Source organism: Lynx canadensis, chromosome A2 (assembly GCF_007474595.2).
Source record: "Lynx canadensis isolate LIC74 chromosome A2, mLynCan4.pri.v2, whole genome shotgun sequence".
NCBI lineage: Eukaryota > Metazoa > Chordata > Mammalia > Carnivora > Felidae > Lynx > Lynx canadensis.
In genome coordinates, this window is record NC_044304.2 from 156,471,733 (window position 1) to 156,493,150 (window position 21,418).

The 21,418-nt window shown below is 53.7% G+C and overlaps 1 protein-coding gene and 1 long non-coding RNA gene across 6 annotated transcripts; one reads left to right on the forward strand and one right to left on the reverse strand.

The window, feature by feature from the left end:
- Positions 1–405: 405 nt before the first annotated feature.
- On the reverse strand, positions 406–6,243 carry LOC115509306. 2 transcript variants are annotated; one of them, XR_004343322.1, is made up of 3 exons: positions 5,507–6,243; positions 4,927–5,021; positions 406–1,166 (listed from the first exon to the last, which is right to left on the reverse strand). It is a non-coding gene; the product is annotated as an uncharacterized LOC115509306 (long non-coding RNA). The 2 variants fall into 2 exon arrangements; XR_003967299.1 differs by having other exon boundaries at positions 4,927–6,243.
- Positions 6,244–7,159: 916 nt separating this feature from the next.
- EPHB6 (EPH receptor B6) lies at positions 7,160–21,377 on the forward strand. 4 transcript variants are annotated; one of them, XM_030308617.1, is made up of 19 exons: positions 7,162–7,294; positions 13,094–13,229; positions 13,999–14,070; positions 14,367–14,566; positions 14,841–14,905; positions 15,091–15,844; positions 16,577–16,732; positions 17,104–17,460; positions 17,582–17,706; positions 17,834–17,996; positions 18,267–18,381; positions 18,629–18,681; positions 18,921–19,040; positions 19,156–19,403; positions 19,675–19,848; positions 20,079–20,228; positions 20,486–20,679; positions 20,800–20,955; positions 21,064–21,377. In XM_030308617.1, exons 4-19 carry the CDS (start codon positions 14,467–14,469, stop codon positions 21,170–21,172), a joined length of 3,039 nt encoding a protein of 1,012 aa, XP_030164477.1. In that variant the 5' UTR covers positions 7,162–7,294; positions 13,094–13,229; positions 13,999–14,070; positions 14,367–14,466; the 3' UTR covers positions 21,173–21,377. The 4 variants fall into 4 exon arrangements, with proteins under 4 accessions (XP_032448359.1, XP_032448358.1, XP_030164477.1 ...); XM_032592468.1 differs by lacking the exon at positions 13,094–13,229 and having other exon boundaries at positions 7,160–7,294; positions 17,594–17,706; XM_032592467.1 differs by lacking the exon at positions 13,094–13,229 and having other exon boundaries at positions 7,161–7,294; positions 19,678–19,848.
- Positions 21,378–21,418: the final 41 nt, after the last annotated feature.

The following is a 21,418-nucleotide window of genomic DNA, read 5'->3' on the forward strand; positions in this document are numbered from 1 at the left end:
ATGTTTACATTGAGCATTTTACTTTTGTTGCCATAATTACCCTCAATTACTTAATTTTCCTGTTATTAGTGTTTTGCAGGTTTATATTTTGTTTTGTATTTTACTTATCCTACAATTTTAGATAGTTTCACTGATTACAACCACTTTTTCTCAATCACAACCTCCCTAATGAAGAATGCAATTCCTTATTCATTTCTTGATTATTCAGAGTACATTTGTTGTGTGCCTTACTAGAAAACAGTCTTGAGTGGTAAGTGTTCCAAGAATTTGCAGATCTGAGAATGACCCCAGCTTGATGTTTAAAAAGAATAAACCTTTGGCTGGGGATATAATGTGTGAGTCCTTACCCAGTAGAGAGGTATGAAGCTACAGGTAACAAAAACCACAATTGCAGATGTTTTTTTTTTTTTTTTTTCTCATGTAACAACAACAAAAAAGAGTACATAGTTTCTGGCTTTGGCCCAGTTGCTAATAGGGATGCTGAAGCTCCAGCCATCATGTCTGTGGTAGGCAGAATAATGGGAGGTCCCCTAAAAATCCACATCGGAATCCTTGGAATTAGGATGTTATGTTAGTTTACAAAGCAAAAGGGAATTAGGTTTGCAGATAGAATTAAGGTTGCTAATCGCCTGACTTTGAGATACAGAGATGATCCTGGATTATCTGGGTGGACCCACTATAATCATGAGTGGAAGAGGGAGACGGAAGAGAGTCAGCAAAAGAATTCAGCCGATATTACTGGCTTTGAGGATAAAGACCATGAGTTAAGGAATGCAGTGGCCCCAGAAGTTGCTCTACAAAAGGCAAGGAAAGATTCTCCCTAGAGCCTAGACAAGGAACACAGCCCTCCTATACTTTGAGGGTTTGTTTTGTTTTGTTTGTTTGTTTGTTTTCCTTAACCCAGTTCAGACCCATTTTGGACTTCTGACCCAAATTTAGAACTGTAAGATAATACATTTGTGTGGTTTTCAGCCACTAAGTTTTTTTTATGGCATTGATAGGAGACCAATACAACGTCCAACAGAAGATTTCAAGAGGCGACAAAGGAGAAAGCCACATCAGCCAAATCTGTGTCTCTTCATAGAAAGCCAAAAGCGTTCTCACAAGTGCTGCCAGCAGAAGTCTGTTTTCTTCTCAAGAACCAGAGTCAGGCCTGGCATCCACCCCTAATTGAAAGAAAGACCAGGAGGGCAGTTATTTAGGCCCTCACCTCAACATTGAGGGGAGCTAAGGAGAAGGGCTGAGAACGGCTTTTGAGAAACTCATCAAGTGTTTTACACTTTTCTTCTGAAAGCTCTGAAGATGTGATTCTACTACCTTCCCATTAATCAATGCCCCAGAGAAAAAATATGAAAGGACCTTGATTTTAACTATTGTTAAATACAAATTGTGTGTGTGTGTATGTGTGTGTGTGTGTGTGTGTGTGTGTGTGTAAACTTACAAGGCATTAACTGGAAAATTTTCTCCAGAATGTATATTGGCATTGATTTTGCTTATCAGCTGTGCTTAGAAAATAGCAAAATCTCCGAATTTTCAGTCTCATGATTTTTTTAATTCAACTATGTTTAATTTTTTAATGTTTATTTTTGAGAGAGAGAGAGAGAGACAAAGACAGAGACAGAGTGTGAGCAGGAGAGCGGCAGAGAGAAAGGGAGACACAGAATCTGAAGCAGGCTCCAGAGTCTGAGTTGTCAGCACAGAGCCCAATGTGGGGCTTGAACCCACAAACCATGAGAACATGACCGGAGTCGAAGTCGGATGCTTAATGGACTGAGCCACCCAGGCGCCCCTTAATTCAACTATTTGATAAATATTTGTTAAGTACTTAATATGTGCCAGATGTTAAAATAAATTGTGTTAATTTTGTACTTTCTTTCTGTCTTGTGTATTTGATCTTTCCCATTCCAGAATTATTGTTATTTTTAAAGTTTATTTATTTATTTTTGAGGGGGGAGGAGAGAGAGAGAATGAGCAAGGCAGGGGAAGAGAGAGGGAGAGAGAATCCCAAGCAGGCTCCATGCTGTCAGCGTGGAGCCCAACGTGCGGCTCGATCCCACGAACTGCGAGATCATGACCTGACCCAAGATCAAGAGTCAGACACTTAATCGACTGAGTCACCCAGGCGCCCCCAGAACTATCACTTGAAGGTTAGGGTTTCCTACTGTATTTTCCAAACCTTTTGCCTTCTCTGTTATTTAAAAAATAATTAATTTAGGTCTCATATCTTGAGCCTTCCAGCTTCATAGGTTATATTTCACCGGTTTGTTTTCCCCAGAGTTTTGTCATTTCTTTCTTTCTGCATGACTAAGATTTTATTTTGGTTATTGTGCTTTCCTTTTTTTTTTTTTTTTTCCCTCACTCCCTTTTTATTCCAACCTTTTAAAATAGTTTTCGGATCTGTTCTCAACTCGGTATGAATATAAGGGGAAGACTTGTTCTTTAAAACCTGACACTGCTCTTCCTTTTCAACTTTGCCTCATATGTTTGAAAGGGCTCAAGTCTTGTGGATGGTGCTGTTGACTCATTCTTGGTAGCGACTTGTTCCCTTTGTTGGTGCTTCAAGGTCTGATGTGAGAGATTCCAGAATCCCGGATAAATGCAGAGATAGAGAGCTGTCAGCTAAGCCCAGGAAACACCCAGCAGCCCGGGAAACAAGATGCTGTTTCTAGATGTCCGTCTAGAGCTGGAGGCAGATCTTGCAGGAACACAGGCCACTTTTCCTGTGTGGGGTCGTGAGGGTGTTTTCAGAGAACGCTATCTGGGACTGGAGCGAGAGGACAAGACTGCATTTGACTGGAAGAGCAGAGTAGGCATCATTTGCTCCATCTGGGGCATCATGTCGTGCCTCACATCCTGTCTGGATCTGAAGAACGAAGACCAAGCTGACAAAGGGAAGACGCAGTGTGGCGAGAGGAGCCCGCATCAACCCTGTCCTGCCAGTGGGGGCTGCCCGAATTCTTATTAAAATGCGTAATGCTTGCAACTCTGATTGTTTCTATGAGTAACTGCGGAGGATTTGTTATTTTTCTTTTGAGATGAGGTCATAATTATTTTAGTGATAGGAAGCTCTTAGCATTTCCATTCACTACAGTAACTTTCCTAGGAATCACCTTGGAGCACTTAAAATATGTATTGAGGATGATGGACTGGAGGGAAAATACCAGCAAGGATGTCCTACAAAAAGCTTCTGTCTTCACAGATTGCAGGAAATCGTATGAAACTGTGATCATCTTTGCTCATTCATAGCAGAGGCTGCTGGTCGCCTAAACTTCTCTCCTCCTCTCTCACAAACAGAACTTGAGTTTTATTTGGTGAAGCACACACTTCCCTGTCCCTTTCAGGTAGGGGTGGTCATGCAACACAACCCTGGCCAATAACATACAAGGACAGGTCAGCGGGTGGGCCTTCCGGAAAGGTTCTTTAAAGGTGCTAACGCAGCCAAAGCTCTGCTCTTGGTTCTGGGTACATCCTCTTCTTGACCAGAGCTCACAGGCATTATAGCTGGAGCAGTGCTGACATGCTGAGAACCCGGAGAACGAGGCATCGCCTGAAAGATGGAAGGCAGGAGCCTAAGTCTTGCTGACCAGGAGCTGCCCCCGTATTCCTGAATCACTCCATTTGTTTAAACCACCGCCCTGCGACTTTGCACTTGTTCTGTGCAACACTGCTGCCGTGTCATGCAGCTGAAGTCAGTCTCTAAGTGAGAAAACATTCTGTTGTGAGACAAGAGCCCTCCTTTTTCTCTCTGCGCACTGATACTTCTGAATGTCTTTTGATTATTGCTTGGTTAAAGTAATGTCATAGTGTAAGGCTCTCACGGGGAAACTTTGAAGACCATTCACTTTCAGTGAGCATCCAGGATATCAATCACCATTGGTCTAAAAGTCAGTTGCAAACTGGGTTTGTCCTTCAAATAAACCTGTACTGTAGGAAAACTCTAGAACACTCTAGAAATTTCTGAATGGGGAGAAAAAGTATGAGTTGTATAAATGGGCACTTGGCATTTTTATGGGGCACAATATTTAGAGACCAGACACCAGCTTTTGGCAAATAAGACTGTATTTAGAAGCCACAGGACCTTGGGGCACCTGCCTGGGTGGCTCAGTCGGTTAAGCATCTCACTTTGGCTCAGGTCATGATCTAACAGTTTGTGGGTTCGAGCCCACATCGGGCTCTGTGCTGACAGCTCAGAGCCTGGAGTCTGCTTCAGATTCTGTGTCTTCCTCTCTCTGTCCCTCCCCTGCTCGCACTCTGTCTCTCTCTCTCTCTCTCTCTCTCAAAAATAAATGAACATTAAAAAAATTAAAAAAAAAAAGCCACAGGACCTCCAGACAGGTCAGGGAAGTGACTGGGCCCCTGTAAGTTTGTGTATCTGGAACCGTAACTAAATAACTAATGTCTTGGTATGAGAGATCTGGGGGCTCTGCAAATTCCTTTATTGATTTTTACTAGAATGCTTATCCCAGAAGTTACTTATAAAGCTCTCTGTAATAACATAGGCTGCATCCATCATCCTAAAGGGAAATAAGGAAGAAGGAAGAAATTGAGCATCCTTGGGTACTGAAAGCCTGAGAAGGAGGCAAAAACAGAAAAAGAAAAGAGGCAGAATCAAAGATCCATCCCAAGCCACCTGGAGTTTTGTAATCTGGCTCCAGATTTACATGATAGAGGGCTGTGTCCCAAGATAATGAATTCTGTGAGCCACAAACGTTATTAGGTCCTGCCCCCCAGTGCAGAACAAGTTTAAATACTATTATGTTTGATTCACTTATTCTAAAACACTTCGGAGCACCCAATGTGTGCCAGGCACTGAACAAATTATGGCAAAGATTTATGTTCAACTTTAAAAAGAGATTCATTACGTTGCTTTTTAATAGCTGCAGGTGGCAGCATAACTTAACAATGCATTCTGTGCTCTCCACCTACCTTTACAACGTGGTTTAACACACAGGAGATGATGATACAGGGCCAATCGGAATCACCTCTTTGCTTGCAGAGTACAAGGGTGCTTTCTCTGAAGACTGGACCCCTCGCAAATGTTATCAACAAGAGAAAAAATGCTCATTACATAAGCCTCGCACAACAAAAACTTAATTTCAGATCACAGGCACCCAGTGTTAACAATGGGATACATCAGGCAATAGAAAAGAACAGATATTTTTACTATGCTGTCAGCATATACCATGCATTGCAAATCACTACTGGAATTTCTGGGTTTTATAAAGTAACTTCTGTTTTTGTTTTGTTGCTGCTTTTAACATAATTTAATCGTGCGCTTTAAAGAGAAAAACAAAAGTTTCCACTGCACCCAGAGCTTTCTGGCAGTCATGTTGTTACTGTAACTAGGATAATGAGTTATATAATATCACATACAATGTAAATTCAGGTTTCTTCTCAAAAGTGTTTCCAGGCCTCGGAGATGCCTGGTTTGGAAAGGAAATGAAAGCAGCTCTCTACCAACTGAATTTCAGAGCAAGGGGAAGAAACAAGATCTGGTGAGGCTCACCGGTGCAAGCGGACTTATCGAAGCTGCCCAAATGCAGAATCATTCAACATCATTAGGCTTATTAATTGACTGCAGATATCGAGAGAGAACAACCCCCTTGCCAAGTGGGGACTAGTTCAGTCGCCTTTCAGTTTCCATCACTCATTCAGCCAATTCATTAAAGCCGGTTTGTTTCTCCCAGGTGCCTTCTAATGAGTTGCATTGTTTCCTTTATTGTGCTTGTTGGCTCACAGATCTCTTTCACAATTTTCCTCGGTTTCTGAATGCTCCTTAAGTACCACTTTTGTGATCAGCCCGTTTGCAGCTAGCTAGCGCTTTCCCTCGTCTTGGGTAAACGAAGTAAGTAAGTGGGAGAACTGAGATGCCACCCGGTGATACGGGGAGGAGGGGGGAAAGGCCAGAGGGACTTCCACCAGTCGCCTGTGTTCCTTGAAAGAACCAGCAGGTGGTAGCAGCACTTCGTGGGAAAGCCCCGGCTCAGCGCTGTAGGACCGGAACAATAGACCCCCCAAATCCTGTCCCCGGTCGGAGGAGAGGCTCGGGGTGGGCGGAAACATTTTTCCTCGCGGCGCCCCCTCGGTTCCTCCAACCTTCCAGGCACCTCCCAACGCCTCAGATCCCTGTGGGTAGGTTCTCCCTGGGGAGCGGGCAGAGGTGGAGCCACCCAGGGGTGCACGACTTGCCCGGGCAATGCAAAGCCAGGCACCTACATCTGGACTTCCCCTTTCAGACCCAGGCTTCCCAGCCCTTTGGGGAGGGTGGAGTCAGCAGCCCCAACGTTGACCAAGATCCAGGGTCACGAAGAGGCGGAAGAGTTTAAGGCGAGATCACAGACACTTTCATAACCCAGATAGCCCCCCCCCCCCGCCACCGCTCCACTGCTGCCTACCCATCCCCACCCCACCCCCGTACCCTCCGAGATTTCTCAGTTTGTCTTTCCCTCCACCCCCTTCTTTTCCTTCTTTCTCTTCTTCGCAGCTCACGCCCACCTTAGTTTAAACCTGAGTAGGAACTAAAACAGCGGGTTTAGTTCCTAGAGTTGAAGCCGAAAAGCAGGGGTGGGGAGAGGGCGCGGGCGTTCGGGCCGGCTGCCGCGCTGCCCTGCCCTGCCCCGCCGTGCCCCGCGGTGCCCCGGGCGTCGGCCGGCCGCCCGTGCGCTTCGCTCCCGGGGACCCGAGCCCGCGCCCGGCCCGGGGGTCTAAACACCTCGGCCCGCCGCCCGCGCCCTCCGGGCCCCTCGCGCGCGCCTCCCCCGGCGCCCCGGTCCCCCCGCCGCGCGCGGCCGGGAGGAGGAGGCGCCCCCGCCCGGCGCTCAGGCGGGCCCAGGGCGAGCCCCGCGCCTCCACCCCGCTCTCCCCCGCGCATCGCCGCCCAGGCCGGGAGGGCGGGCTCGGCTCCCCGGAAGAGGGGAGAAGGAGGGCGGCCGCAGGGGCCGGAGAGGGGCGGGCCGGGCTGGGAGGGACGCGGAGGGGGCGGGCCGGGCTGCGCTCGCCCCTGCCGCCGCTCCAGAGCCGAGCAGCGGGCGGCGGGACCCGCGACCGAGCGCGGCGACGGCCAGCGCGACGCGGGCCCCGCGCGATCCCCGGGCGCCCCGCCTCCAGAGCAGCCCCCGCCGCCGGCCACCGCCCCCCGGCCGCCCCGGAACCCCGGAGACGCGCGGCGGCGAGCGGACCCGGGCCGCGGGCAGCGGGGTCCCCGCACCCGAGCGGAGACGCGGGCGCCGCGGCTCCACCGCGGGGCCTCGGAGGGTGGGGGGCGCAGACCTGCGGAGCCTGCGGCCGGCGGAAGGTGAGCCCCGGGGTGCCAGGCGGCGTTGAGGGGGTGGGGTGGGGGGGGGCGGTGTGCCTGGGGACAGAGGCGTCCAGGTTTGCAAAAGTAGAGGGGCCCTCCAGACCGGGCCTCTGCAGATCCTGGGGGGCCCCCTGGGGGAGTGCTGAGTGTCCTTCCCCAAGGCGAAGGTGGGTTCGTGAGGGGTGCGAAACTGTCCACGCTGGCTGCCCGACCTCTGACCAGCCGTCACTGACACCACTGTCACCCTCGCTGCTGCGATCCCCCACTGTGTCTCCCGAGGCGCTGCTCTGGCTCTGGCTTGGGGGTCCTGACGTAGGGGTCCTCGCCAAGCCGGGCCCCCAGCGTTCCGAAGAGGATCGCCCACCCTTCTGACTCCCGTGGCATCTCTCCAATCCCCACGGAGCTGGGAGGGGCGAGACGTTGATCCCACGCCTGCCCCCGGCTCCCCCACCCCCATTCCCACCCCTAAGCCGTGGAGCGGAGAGAAGGCTCCGTTCGTGCTCCCCGGCCCTAACCCCCAAGTTGCAACCAAAGTCTGCTGCTTGCTTCTGCCCCAGCTCCACCCCCTCGCTTTGCATCTGGGTGCTTGGCCCTACCTGCCCCCCACCCCCACCCTCCAATCTTGGCTGTCTGGCACCCTCGCTCCTCCCATCCCTGGGGGAGCTGGCCTGGGCCCAGCATAGCTGATGTTGTAATGTCCCTGGCGGTGCCGGTGGAGAGAAGCGGCTGGGCCTGTTCCCAATAAGTTAAACCGGGGCCAGGCCCTCCACCCGCCAGGAGAACTTGACTCAGGTTCTAGAAGGGGAGATGCTGGCTGGGTGGGAAGGTGCTGTGGAACTGTTGGCAGTGCGGGGAGATGTCCAGGTAATGGGCATTGCCTGATTGGGACTTGTCGTTTGTTGCGGGTGCTGTTCTGAGGGGCTGCTTGGTTCTTCCAGAGCAGTGGCCCTTTTTCCTTGCAGGAAGGCGAGGGTGGGGGCTTCTGTGTACCTACCTAGTGGCCTAGAGAGGGGACTCCTTGGGAGTCTGTTGGTTCGTTCAGGGCTCAAGAAGATGGCTGGCAGTGACGATTATGTCACCAGAGTGCCTAGGAGCAACAGGCACCAGCGGTCTGAGCATGTGAAGGGCTGGAACATTCCTCTTCTCTGCCGGCCGCTTTTCCAGCTCCTCACCTTCTCCTGAGCTAGGCCCCAGGTCCCATGTCCCCGCCGCACTCCCTCCCACTAGGTGGAGGCAGGTTGGCGGGGTTAGGGAGTTGAGGCAGCCTTGGTTTCCCTTTCTCTTCTTTCCTGTTCAGCTCGCACTCTCCCAGCCCAGATGTTTCGGCAGCAGCGACTCCTGGGGTAGAGAGCAGTGGACAGGCCCACTGGGGGTAGAGTGGGGACGGACCCAGGGTGAGGAGAAGGGCTCGTGGGCATCAGTATGAGGAGCACTCTGGATCTGCTCTGATGTGCATGCTCACACACACACACGCACACACACGCACACGCACTCCTCCCAGCACGCGTGCTGCCCTGCACCCATCTCGCCTCACACACATTGCCTCACACGCTCTCGCACTTGCTCCCACGGGCACTGGTCCTGGCTCTTGGGGACTTCTACACTCTCCCATGTACTCATCTCCCGCGGACACGTACTGACAGCACCAACATCCTCCCTTCCGCCCTTTTCCAAAGCCATGCGTGTGTCCGTGGTCCGTGCACAGCCAGAGTGGCTCAGTCTAAGTGGCTGTCTGCCACTCCCAGACACTGCCTGCATCTTAAAAGCCTCCCCCAGCTCCACAGCCTGGGAGTGGGAGGCACATTCGTCTGCATCTGCGTGCTCTGGGGGACATTCTTGGAGGCTGGAGGCCTCAAGGGACACAGGACTCTCCTCTGCTAGGTAATCCACAAACTGGCTTCTCCCACCAGGGCGGCAGGGGCCAGAAGCACCAGAGGACAGCCACGTCCTCACTATGTGCTCTGGATGCCGCTGTAAGGGCTGAGGGGATCCTTTTCAAGGCCGGCAGCCAGAGCTCCCAGAGACAGCGACTGAGACCATGTCCAAGGTGGAGATTAAAGGGTAGAGGCAGCGGCATTAAGCTGAGCAAGGATTATCCTGGAATTTCCTGGGCGTTTAACAGCTGCAGAACAGGACGAGGACAGGGACTGTGCTTCTGACCCCTCCCACGCTGACCCTGTGGCTAACAGGTGTGAGGACCTGTCACACTACACATTAACCAATGGCCCCTTTGCCCTTGGGACCTCCCTTGCCCTGCTGGGCCCTGCAGCCTGCTTTGCCTCTCCGAATGTTCCCGTCTGGGCTCACTTAGTGACGATGCCCTTGTCTTGTGCTCTGAGTGTCCAGCCGCCTTGGTCCCCCCTTGAAAGCTGCAGTCCTTTGCCTAGGACCGAGTAAGAGAAGCACGGTACTGTCAGTGGGGCAATTTGAACTTCTTCGGAGAGAAGCTTAAAGAAAATCCAGGGATAAAGTTATTTTGCTCATTTATTCCCAACTCCTACTGCCTCTTTCTCTCTGCCTTCTTCTCATAGATGAAAATCTCTAGATTATTTTGAAACCCAGAGAGAAAAAGGGGGTGGGGGGAGGATAACATGTAAACATACGCTAGGTTAGTCTGGGTTTTGAAAACCTTTTCCTTTTTTTTTTTGTTTCGATGGTCATGATGAGATTCTGTTTTAATTGTAAAAATGAGATATGCTCGTTGTAACAAGGAAACCCATTGGAATATACCTAAGACATAGTTAATAACCCCCCACCTACTATCCTTCATTTCTCCCTCCTACAGGAAGGAACCAGTCTTAACGGTTCAGTGTATTTTCTGCCATACCTTCCTTCAAGCTTATTCATAAGGTTTATATCACTTAATGTTTTTAAGACTCATTTTGTGGATTGAGGTGCATAAACTATATTAAGCCATCTCAGTTTGTTCATAAAATTACCGTATTTAGCATTTCAATTCGAGGACAGTTAATTTTTTAAATTCTTACAGATGTACTCATTTAATGTATTTTTAAGTCTCTCATTTTTAAAGGTAACAGAACTCAGAAGCTGTGATTTATAAGCTAAGAGTCTACACATCTTTCATCTTTGCCAGTTTCTGGAAACAAAACACAATTCTGATGCCTACGAACTGTCATATTTTTATAAACCAAAGAAATGTAGCAGGCTTGTGGATGCAGTGTGTCTACTATAGCAAAAAGATGTAAAGTGATATATGTAGAAAAGAAGCTGAGAAAAAAAATGTGAAGTCATAGAATGCAATTTTTGTCATATGAAATTTTGTCTAATCAGTCTTCTTTTCTGAGCTTCCATTTTCCATCCACATTTCTGCTGCTTCTGGTGTTCTGTTTTTCAAACCATACACACATCTGAAATGTGAATGTTTCCCTGATTGGGAGAAGTTTTCTGCTCTTTCATGGCTTAAAGGGTTTCTCAACATGGACCGGTTCCCTTCACGAGCTCAAGAAGTTAGAGGGACCCAAAGCAGGCCCACCCTCACACCACCCCCCTCCCCCCCACCTGTGTTGCAACAGGGATGCCCTTGACTGCTTCTGGGACACACTCCTAGACTAAATGCGGAAAGATGTCCTAGTCCTCAGCCACTGAAGGCACCTTTGAAAATCAAGTTCTAAGTCCTGCTTGTTTAGTATTCCAGGCAGGTGGATGGAGCGCGTGTTCTCGTCACTTACATTTCTGCCTTTGAAACTTCTTTCAAAAGAATCTGCGGTGGTAGGAATTAGCTGACAGCAGTTTCTTCCATATCTTAAAGTTTCCTCTTTCCTAATTTTTATTCTTGCCATAGAGATACACCCAAGTTCTTTTTATATATTAAAAAGGAAAAGACTTGAATATATCTTTTTTTTGGATAAGCGAGAATTGACCTAACCTCCTAGTCTCACTCAACCGGTTTTTGTTTTCTGAAGGAACTCATTTATAACCTTCAGTCTTCTGGATCCACATTGAAAAGAGGTCCCTTCGGACAGCAAGGGACACTTCTGGGTACTTGAAGATCCTCAACCGTTTTTTAATGAATATCTTTGTTCTTGGCAAAAACCTGCACAAAATTTGGAAAGTGGCAATCCACACGCAATGTCTCCATTTAATTCTTTTCTTCCTGATGCCTCTTGAGGACAGAAGCTGAGTGGCTTTAACGTGTTCTCTAATTGCTTTTGCTTTTGCTCTTTTCTGGATCCTCTGGAGACAGGCCAGCTTCATGTTGTCATTAAGATGCACGCTGAGGCTGTGCATACACGCCCTATTGTAGCCACAAGCGACTGTGTTGCTTGTATTGTGGGTCATCAAAGCAAATACTTTGCCATCCCTCATCTTCTAGAATGTTCCATATTGCGCAGCTGATATGATCTGCAGTCTATCTCTTCCCTCTTGTTGTCTCCCCCACCCCCCCACCAAAAATTCATTGAGATGCATCCAAAGTGTTTATTATTCCTTCTCCGTGATTAGTTGTCTAGTTATAAGTTGAAGAAGACACGGTGCTTACAGTGTTTTCTTTGTTACATATTCCAGAATCCATCCATCTTCTGCCTGAAAGAGGCTATTTTGGAGAATATCTGCTGGGCAAATGATATAATAGCTTTCCTTGTTTAAAGACATTTTGCTGGCATTTTCAGTTCTTGATAACAGCATTCCTAAAGACCCTATAGCGCTGGACAGAGTCTGGTCTGCCTTGGTGTGACAAGCATGTCTCCAAATTAAGCCACAGAGAGTTTGGGGGATGCAGCCACAACATGAGTTCCTTCAGGATATTTACTGAGCGGCCATTGGTGGTGGGGCCCTGCTTTTTTACTTCACGGTCTCCCTGTTCTTTGAAACATTTAGTCTGTGAATGATTCTAGCAGCATTGAGGACAGTATTTGCAAAGAACCTCTGTTTCTCAGGAATCATTTGCCGTATGGCAATGCTTCCTTTTTTTTTCTGGGTTTATTGAGAGACCGTTGACGTATACCGTCGTGTAAGTTTAAGGTGTACAACCGGGTGATTTGGAAATGCTTCTTACTTGCTATGTGCTCTAAGTTAAACTCTATCTCACAAGTAGGGTTCTAGTGGCATGACAGGGAAATTTCAGTGGCTGATGGGCAGATACCCATTATGCACCAGCCCACACAGCTGCAAAAGCTGTGCCCTTTCATGACAACCACATGGGGGTGACACTGAAGGCTTCCTCTTGCAAGACAGCCAGCGTTGCCAGGAGAAATTAGATTAGCAGGAATCAAATTATGACTTTCTTATTTATGGAAGTTAAATAGTGCAGTAGTTTGATTTTGACCTCATTATGAAATGTGCAGTTTTCAATGATGGTGTGGATCACCTGGCCGTGACTGTCCTGGAGGAAATAGGTTCCAGTTTCCAATGGCTTTCTTTTTTCTCTCTCAGTTTGACGGCTTTGAACAACCTGCCTCTTATTTTCTTCCTCACAGAAATAAATGGAATGTGCCGCTCTGGTCCACGCAACTTGCAGACTTTTGAGACTCAGTCACAAGGAGAGAAATGGGTCCCCACTAATATCTAGACCAATGAGCAAAGGCAGGTCTGAGCCCACTGGTCTTCATCGTGACCCTGGAGGCAGCCATGCCCCCTCGTCATGTGCTTGTGAGCCATGGGGGTGTGCTTGTACAGGGATGGCCTTTTTAGGTTCCCAATTGGGAACACACTTTATAGCATTCTGCATGGACTAGTTATCCTTAGAAATTATTTTTGTAATCAGTGCATAAACTGTTGTCCTTATTCTTTTTTAAGGTTGTGCCATAATTTATTAACCATCTTTCTCTTGATGAACAGTTACTTTACAGGTTTTTCCCTTCCAAACAATTCTGCAATAAATATCCGTGTTTGAACTTCTGTGCAACCAGATCCAAGGATAGAGTACCGGGGCGCCTGGGTGGCTCAGTCACTTGAGCATCCCACTTCGGCTCAGGTCACTATCTCACGGTTCGCAAGTTTGAGCCCCACGTCGGGCTCTGTGCTGACAGCTCAGAGCCTGGAGCCTGCTTCGGATTCTGTGTCTCCCTCTCTCTCTGTTCCTTCCCTGCTTGTACTCTGTCTCTCTCTCTCTCAAAAATAAATAAAGGTTGAAAAAAAAAAAAAAAGGATACAGTACCTGAAGGACAAAACTCTCAGAAGTGAAGCTGCTAGCTAGACATTGCCAAGTGTCCTTCCAAGAGAAAACACCAGTTTGAACTTACAAGCGCCGTGAATCTAGAGAGCCTGTTTCGCACATTTCCTTCAACCCAGGGCATTTTTCATCTCCTAGGACAAGATGGCATGCCACTGTTGTTTCCCCATTCTGTCCTCTCATTGTGAGCGTGCTAGAAGCATTTTTTCCTATATGTGGCATACATTTATTTTTCCGCATGCCATAGAAGTGTACCCCTTGTGGACAGGAGACCTCTGTTCACAGATGTAGGCATGCCAGTCCCCCAGAGCTCAACCCCTTCTCCACTCCTCAGACGGCATCTTTATGCCTCTGTTCTTCTCATGTCTGTTCCCCCACCCTCCCTCCCATCATACCCCACAGCTCTTTCCTGTGTTCCCTCTTGCTCCACTGCCTCTTTGCAATGTCTAGAGTGTCCAGGTCTTATGTGGGTCAGGAGGTGCTGGCGAGGGGGAATCGTGTGTCCTTAGGGAAGGAGCAGCTTTCTACTCTGCTTGTTTTAATGAGAAGAATCTTCTGACTTCCAACGCAGGGTGGCCGTAGGAGGAGGAGAGGAGAGGAAATGAAGAGAAAGAACTGAAATAGCTCCTTCCAGAAGAAAAGGGTAAGACTGGCCCAGAATTACCCTGTGCTCTAAGGGAGGGCCGTAAGAAATGCTCAGAGGTGGGTCACCTGTGGGAAGTAGGGAGGGAGTGACCCATCACATGGCCCTCTAAGATGACAGACTTGGCGCGAGTCAGGAGAAAGTCGGCTTCCTACAGGCCTTTACCCCTCGGTTGGTGCTGGGGTGGTTTGAGAGCTATCGGGCCAGACACAGGGTCAGGTTTTGGGGTCTGGGCCATCTGTGTAGCAGTGGCGTTCCCTGCCACCTGCCTCTTCTGGTCCCGTGTGTCTCCCTAGGAAACAAGTTCGGCAGCAGACCCCCGGTCTTACAAAGCAGCAGCCCCGCCTGGGAGCAGGGTGGCGGCCAGGGCAATGGTGGGAGCCCTGAAGATGCCCCATGGCTGCTGAGGGGGCCGCCCGGTCAGGGAGCAGAGTGGCGGGCATGGTGTGCAGTCTCTGGGTCCTGGGGCTGGCGTCCTCAGTTCTGGCTCTGGAAGGTAAGAGGGAGGGGAGACTGCAGAATTCCCTACCTGCCACTGTGGGTGGGAAATGGGAAAGATTCAGAAAAGGCAGAAAAGAGTGAAGACGTCAAGAAGGGGCAAAGGATGGGGAAGGTTTCCGAGGAAGGCTCCTGACGGACAGCTGTGCCCCTGCTGGTGGATCCAAAGGACCAGGGAGGGGAATTCTTGTTTTCCTCATGGGAATGCGGTGAGGGTTAGCAGCACCGGCCGGAGGCTTGGCCGTTGAGTGTCCCTTCTTATCTCTGGGCAGAGGTGCTTCTGGACACCACTGGAGAGACATCCGAGATTGGCTGGCTCACCTACCCACCAGGCGGGGTGAGTGGCATTCCTGACCCCAGCGCACCTCCCCCACCCTGCTCCTAGAGTGTGGAACTTGGGAGGGAGGCCCTGGGTAGAGACTAATGGGGTAAGACTCATCCTCCCGAGAGGAACAGGACTTCCGCGTGTTCTTACCCCGCTCTGCATGCAGCTAACTGTCTCCCCGGCCGCCCTCCCTACAGTGGGATGAAGTGAGCGTTCTGGACGACCAGCGACGCCTGACTCGGACCTTCGAGGCATGCCATGTGGCAGGGGCCCCTCCGGGCACCGGGCAGGACAACTGGCTGCAGACACACTTTGTGGAGCGACGAGGAGCGCAGAGGGCACACATCAGACTCCACTTCTCCGTGCGGGCGTGTGCCAGCCTGGGCGTGGCCGGAGGCACCTGCCGGGAGACCTTCACGCTTTACTACCGCCAGGCGGAGGAGCCCGATGGCCCCGACAGCATTTCCTCCTGGCACCTCAAACGCTGGACCAAGGTGGACACGATTGCAGCGGACGAGAGCTTCCCCGCCTCCTCCGCCTGGGCCGTGGGCCCGCACGGCGCTGGGCAGCGGGCCGGGCTGCAGCTGAATGTCAAAGAGAGGAGCTTCGGCCCCCTCACCCAGCGCGGCTTCTACGTGGCCTTCCAGGACACGGGGGCGTGCCTGGCCCTAGTGGCGGTCAAGCTCTTCTCCTACACCTGCCCCTCCGTTCTCCGCGCCTTCGCCTCCTTCCCTGAGACGCAGGCCAGTGGGGCCGGAGGCGCCTCCCTGGTGGCCGCCGTGGGCACCTGTGTGGCTCACGCAGAGCCAGAGGAGGATGGAGGTGGGGGACAGGCCGGGGGGAGCCCCCCCAGGCTGCACTGCAATGGGGAGGGCAAGTGGATGGTAGCTGTTGGGGGCTGCCGCTGCCAGCCAGGGCACCAGCCCGCCCGCGGAGACAAGGCCTGCCAAGGTGAGATTCTGCCGCTGTGCACTTGCCCAAGATCTCCCCACCCGTCTCCCGACCTTTGGGCGCCTCTGCTGAATACCCCAAACTTTACTTTGTCCTCCGAAAGTTCAGGAATAAGCTATTTTAGGAAAGGACTCTTGTTTTCTCCAGACTTATTTTCTAAAGCACACAAATGTGGTGTCATAGGCTCATCTCAAATTTCTAGAACCTTCTGGAGACTTCCACATTGCTGAGCCTCCTGGGGCTGCAGGCCTGGGAAGTGATGGAGATCACACTCCTGGGTTATCTTGGGGTGGGTCCTTTGTCCCTATATGCCATGTAATTCGGAAGTGATCCTCACAGGGCCAGGTGACCAGGATGCAGGTAGGAGAAGGCAGTGGGTACCAGCCAAGGGGGATGCTTCTGTTGCAGGGTAGAGGCTGCGGAAGGCCTCTGCAGACGGAGGGTACACGGTCGAGCCAGACACCTATATCAGGGGCTTGTCCTGCCCATAGTCCCCCACTGCACCTCACTCTTTCCATCCAAGGAAATGCAGTTCCCACCCCAGTCACCTGGTGGAAGTAATCTGCCTGAGTGAGGGAGAGAGGGAAGAGGGGGTGGGGGGTAGGTCTCAGGAGGAAAGGAGAGACCTCCCTGGGGAGTGGAAGGCTGGGAGGATGCCCGAGTGACGCACGTGGGGCTCCAGAGGCGGTGAGTGGAGTGAGCCTGAAGTCCTCACCCGGTTCTGCCCCTCAGCCTGCCCGGAGGGCTCCTACAAGGCCACGGCTGGGAACGCCCCCTGCTTGCCCTGCCCAGCCCGCAGCCACGCCCCCGACCCGGCGGCGCCTGTTTGCCCCTGCCTTGAGGGCTTCTACAGGGCCGGTTCCGACCCCCCAGAGGCCCCCTGCACTGGTGAGTCTCCCACCAGCCCAGGGGGTGGAAATGGGACTGGGGGCGGCAGAGAAGGGGAGCCCGAGGGCTACACGTGGGGCTGGTGTGCATTTGCAGTGACTTTTCTCCTGTTCCCTCATTTTCTCCCTCCCTGCTACACACCTCCTTCTCACCTTGACTCCATCTGCACTGGCCCACCTCCTACCCCTCCTCCCACCCACCTCCGCTTTCTGGTCCCCACCCCATGCTCTTGGTCTCCTCCCCTCTGGGCCACCTGCTGTCCCCTGCTTCCTAACTTCCTCCATCATGCCCACCCCTCCTCCCCCACCTCTACCCCAACGACTCCTTTCCCTGGCCCTCCTCGCTGCCCCCACCCTCGCCGGCCTCCCCAGGCCCGCCTTCGGCTCCCCGGGAGCTTTGGTTCGAGGTGCAAGGCTCAGTGCTCATGCTGCACTGGCGCCTGCCTCAGGAGCTGGGGGGACGCGGGGACCTGCTCTTCAATGTCGTGTGCAAGGAATGCGGAGGCCACCAGGAGCCTGGCACGGGCACCCCGGGCACCTGTCGCCGCTGCAGGGATGAGGTGCACTTCGACCCCCGCCAGAGGGGCCTGACTGAAAGCCGAGTGTTAGTTGGGGGGCTCCGGGCACACGTTCCCTACATCCTGGAGGTGCAGGCTGTGAACGGGGTGTCAGAGCTCAGCCCCGACCCTCCCCAGGCTGCCGCCATCAATGTCAGCACCAGCCACGCAGGTGAGCCTTTTACTCTGCCTGACGCCTGGCCTGGCCTCCTTACAGCCCCCTCCCCCACTCCTGCTGCCGGCGGGGGGGGGGGGGGCCCTGGAGACCCTCCTACTAACCCCCCACACCCCAGTTCCCTCTGCAGTCCCTGCATTGCACCAGGTGAGCCGGGCATCCAACAGCATCACGGTGTCCTGGCCACAGCCAGACCAGACTAACGGGAATATCCTGGACTATCAGCTCCGCTACTATGACCAGGTGGGGAGGAGAGGGGGTGCCCCACAGTGGGGCCGGGGCTGGGGGAGAGGTGCCAGGAAGCCTGGGGGTGGGAGCAGGGCTGAGGGGCCAGACTGGGCAGCAGGGAGTGAACGGCTGTCACCCCCAGGCAGAAGATGAATCCCACTCCTTCACCCTGACCAGCGAGACCAACACGGCCACCGTGACCCAGCTGAGCCCTGGCCACATCTATGGCTTCCAGGTGCGGGCGCGGACTGCCGCAGGCCACGGCCCCTACGGGGGCAAGGTCTATTTCCAGACGCTGCCTCAAGGTGAGAGGAAGCCTGGATGGGGAGGGGGCAGCACCAGGGAATGGTGAGGAGAGGCCCGGGGGGGCCCTCCAGGCCTTGACCCCTCACCCAGCACCCTCCAGACTAGAGATCGTGTGGGCCAGGAGGCTGAGGATAGTCTCATGGCTGAGCGGCTGGCCTTTGGGTCTGTGGGTGGGTCTGAGCAGGTGCACGGTGGGGGGCGGGGGGTATGTAGGTGTGCGTGCAGGGAAGGCCTTACCCACGAGTGATCCTGGGTGGCTGCTTCCTCAGGTGAGCTGTCCACCCAGCTGCCAGAGAGACTCTCCTTGGTAATTGGGTCCATCCTGGGGGCCTTGGCCTTCCTCCTGCTGGCGGCCATCACCGTGCTGGCTGTCGTGTTCCGGAGGTGAGCCCCTTCCGGCCGTGTCCGAGCACCGCTCACCCCGCAGCACAGCCCCACGTCCTGCAGCCCCGCAGCCCACCGCAGAAACCCCCACTGGCGCCCACCTCCTGCCACCCGGCCCCTTCCCTTAGGGTCCGTGCCCAGGTGGGAAGGAGGGATCACAGACCCCTGGCCGGAGGGTGGCCGGCGTGGGGGCTGAAAGGGGGACAGAACGGGAGGGAGTCATTCCAGGACTCTGGTTTGTCCTCAGGAAGCGGCGTGGGACGGGCTACACAGAGCAACTGCAGCAGTACAGCAGTCCAGGTATGGGGTGGGGAGGGGCCGGGCCAGGACGGGGCGGGGCGGGGGGGGGGCGGGGAGGGGGGGCTCCCAGACCAAGAGCTGGGGGCTGAGCACAGCACGCAAGGCTAGCTTCCCCCGAGGCTGAGGGGAAGCCCTTGACCCTGCCTTTGTAGGTAAGAGGGCACGCCCCCCCCCCCCCACCGTGTGCGGGCAGCCTGGCCTTGCACCGCGCCCTCATGACACGCCCCATTTGCCCACAGGACTTGGGGTGAAGTATTACATCGACCCCTCCACATACGAGGACCCCTGCCAGGCCATCCGGGAGTTTACCAGGGAGGTGGATCCCGCGTATATCAAGATCGAGGAGGTCATTGGGGCAGGTGTGCAGGGGCAGAGGAAGGGGATGGAAGGGACGGGATCCCTTCAAACTGGGGCAGGACACCGTGAGCCTGCAGTCCTTCCTCCATACTCCCCGACCTGCCCCTGTCCTCCCAGGCTCCTTTGGTGAAGTACGCAGGGGCCGCCTGCAGCCCCGGGGACGGCGGGAACAGGCTGTGGCCATCCAGGCCCTGTGGGCTGGAGGCACCGAGAGCCTCCAGATGACCTTTCTGGGCCAGGCTGCAGTCCTGGGCCAGTTCCAGCACCCCAACATCCTGCGGCTGGAGGGCGTGGTCACCAAGAGCCGGCCCCTCATGGTGCTGACGGAACTCATGGAGCTGGGTCCCCTGGACAGCTTCCTCAGGGTCAGTCCAGCCTGGGGGGGGGGGGCGGGAGGCGCGGCTGGGGAAGCCTGGGGTCCGGGCAGGTTTACAATTCTCAGCTGTCCCGGAGACAGGAGACAGAGCCCTATATCTTTGCTCCCCCACCCCCGCTGGTCTTCATCCTTCGTTCCCAGGCCATTTTCTGATTCCTTAATCCCCGCTCCCTCTCATGCTGATACCTGCTGGGCTGTGCAGCAGGTCAAGGCTTCCCACCCCGCTGCTGGAGGCTGAGCTCTGCCCCCCTGCCCCCCAGCAGCGGGAGGGCCAGTTCAGCAGCCTGCAGCTGGTGGCCATGCAGCGAGGAGTGGCCGCAGCCATGCAGTACCTGTCCAGCTTCGCCTTCGTGCACCGTGCCCTCTCTGCCCACGGCGTGCTGGTGAATAGCCACCTGGTGTGCAAAGTGGCTCGTCTTGGCCACAGTCCTCAGGTGAGAGCACTGCCTGGGGGGGCTCAGCCTTTTCCAGAGGGCGCTGGAGGCCCAGCTGGGACCCAGGGTTGACCCACCCGTGGCATATCACAGCGTCTGAAGGGATGGGGCTCACCAGGGCTCCATCCAGGAGAGAACGCCAGGCAGACATGTGAGCACATAGCAGTCGCTCAATAAATGCGGCCACTGAGATCATTATTGCTGCTGTTATTTCTAACCCCACCCCTCAGGGCCCAAGTTGTATGCTTCGGTGGGCAGCCCCAGAGGTCATCGCTCACGGAAAACATACAACATCCAGTGACGTCTGGAGCTTTGGGATAGTGATGTGGGAAGTGATGAGTTATGGAGAGCGACCCTACTGGGATATGAGTGACCAGGAGGTGAGCTCTTGACCTAGACACTGCTGATCCCCCGCCCCCATCCTTCCAATCCACCAGCCTCACAGACTCAGGTTCTTAGCCTCTAGTCTCTAATCCACTCACACCGGAAGTTCTCTTGGCTTCCGTATCGTTAAGTCCCTTCCCCGCTCCAGCTTCATGCTCGGCCTGATCCCAGCCCACCCACTGACCTAATCAACAAGATACTCCTTTCCACTAGCAGTAGCTTCTCATCACCATGGTCTTCCTCCAACCCCCAGGTGCTAAATGCGATAGAACAGGAGTTCCGGCTTCCCCCACCTCCAGGCTGTCCTCCTGGACTACATCTGCTCATGCTAGACACTTGGCAGAAGGACCGTACCCAGCGGCCCCATTTTGACCAGCTGGTGGCTGCGTTTGACAAGATGATCCGAAAGCCAGACACTCTACAGGCTGACGGTGGCCCTGGGGACAGGTCTGCAGATTGGGGCTGGAGCCTGGGACAACCAGGGAGGGTAGATACAAACTGAAAACAAACTGAGGCGAGGGGGCTAAGATGAAGGGGAGACTTTGACACCCACCTCCCCTCACTTAGACCTTCCCAGGCCCTTCTGAACCCTGTGGCCCTGGACTTTCCTTCTCTGGACTCACCCCAGGCCTGGCTTTTGGCCATTGGACTGGAGTGCTACCAAGAAAACTTCTCCAAGTTTGGCCTCTGCACCTTCAGTGATGTGGTCCAGCTCGGCCTGGAGTAAGCAGGGAGAGAGGTGGGGTGGGGATTCCTCTGGGCCCAGGCCAGGGGTCATGCCTGGGATCTTAGAGAAGCGGGCCCAGACTTGATCCACTCCTTCCCCACCAGAGACCTGCCTGCCCTGGGCATCACCCTGGCTGGCCACCAGAAGAAACTGCTGCACAACATCCAACTCCTTCAGCAGCACCTGACGCAGCCGGGCTCAGTGGAGGTCTGAGGCCTGGGCTCCAGCTGTGCGTGGGCGATGCCCTGGACAGCCCCGGCCATAGGTCCCAGGAGCGATATGCGAGACCAGAGCCAGTCTCCGTCCTGGCCTCCTCGAGAGGCGCCTGCCTCACTACACCCAACCCCCTGGACGCTTCGCTCCCCAGTCCTCCTCTGCCCTCCTCCGCCCTCCCCCGCATTAAAGGGAAAGAAGAAACTTTGCAAGTTGGAAGTGTGGTGAGAGCTGAGTCTGCGAGGA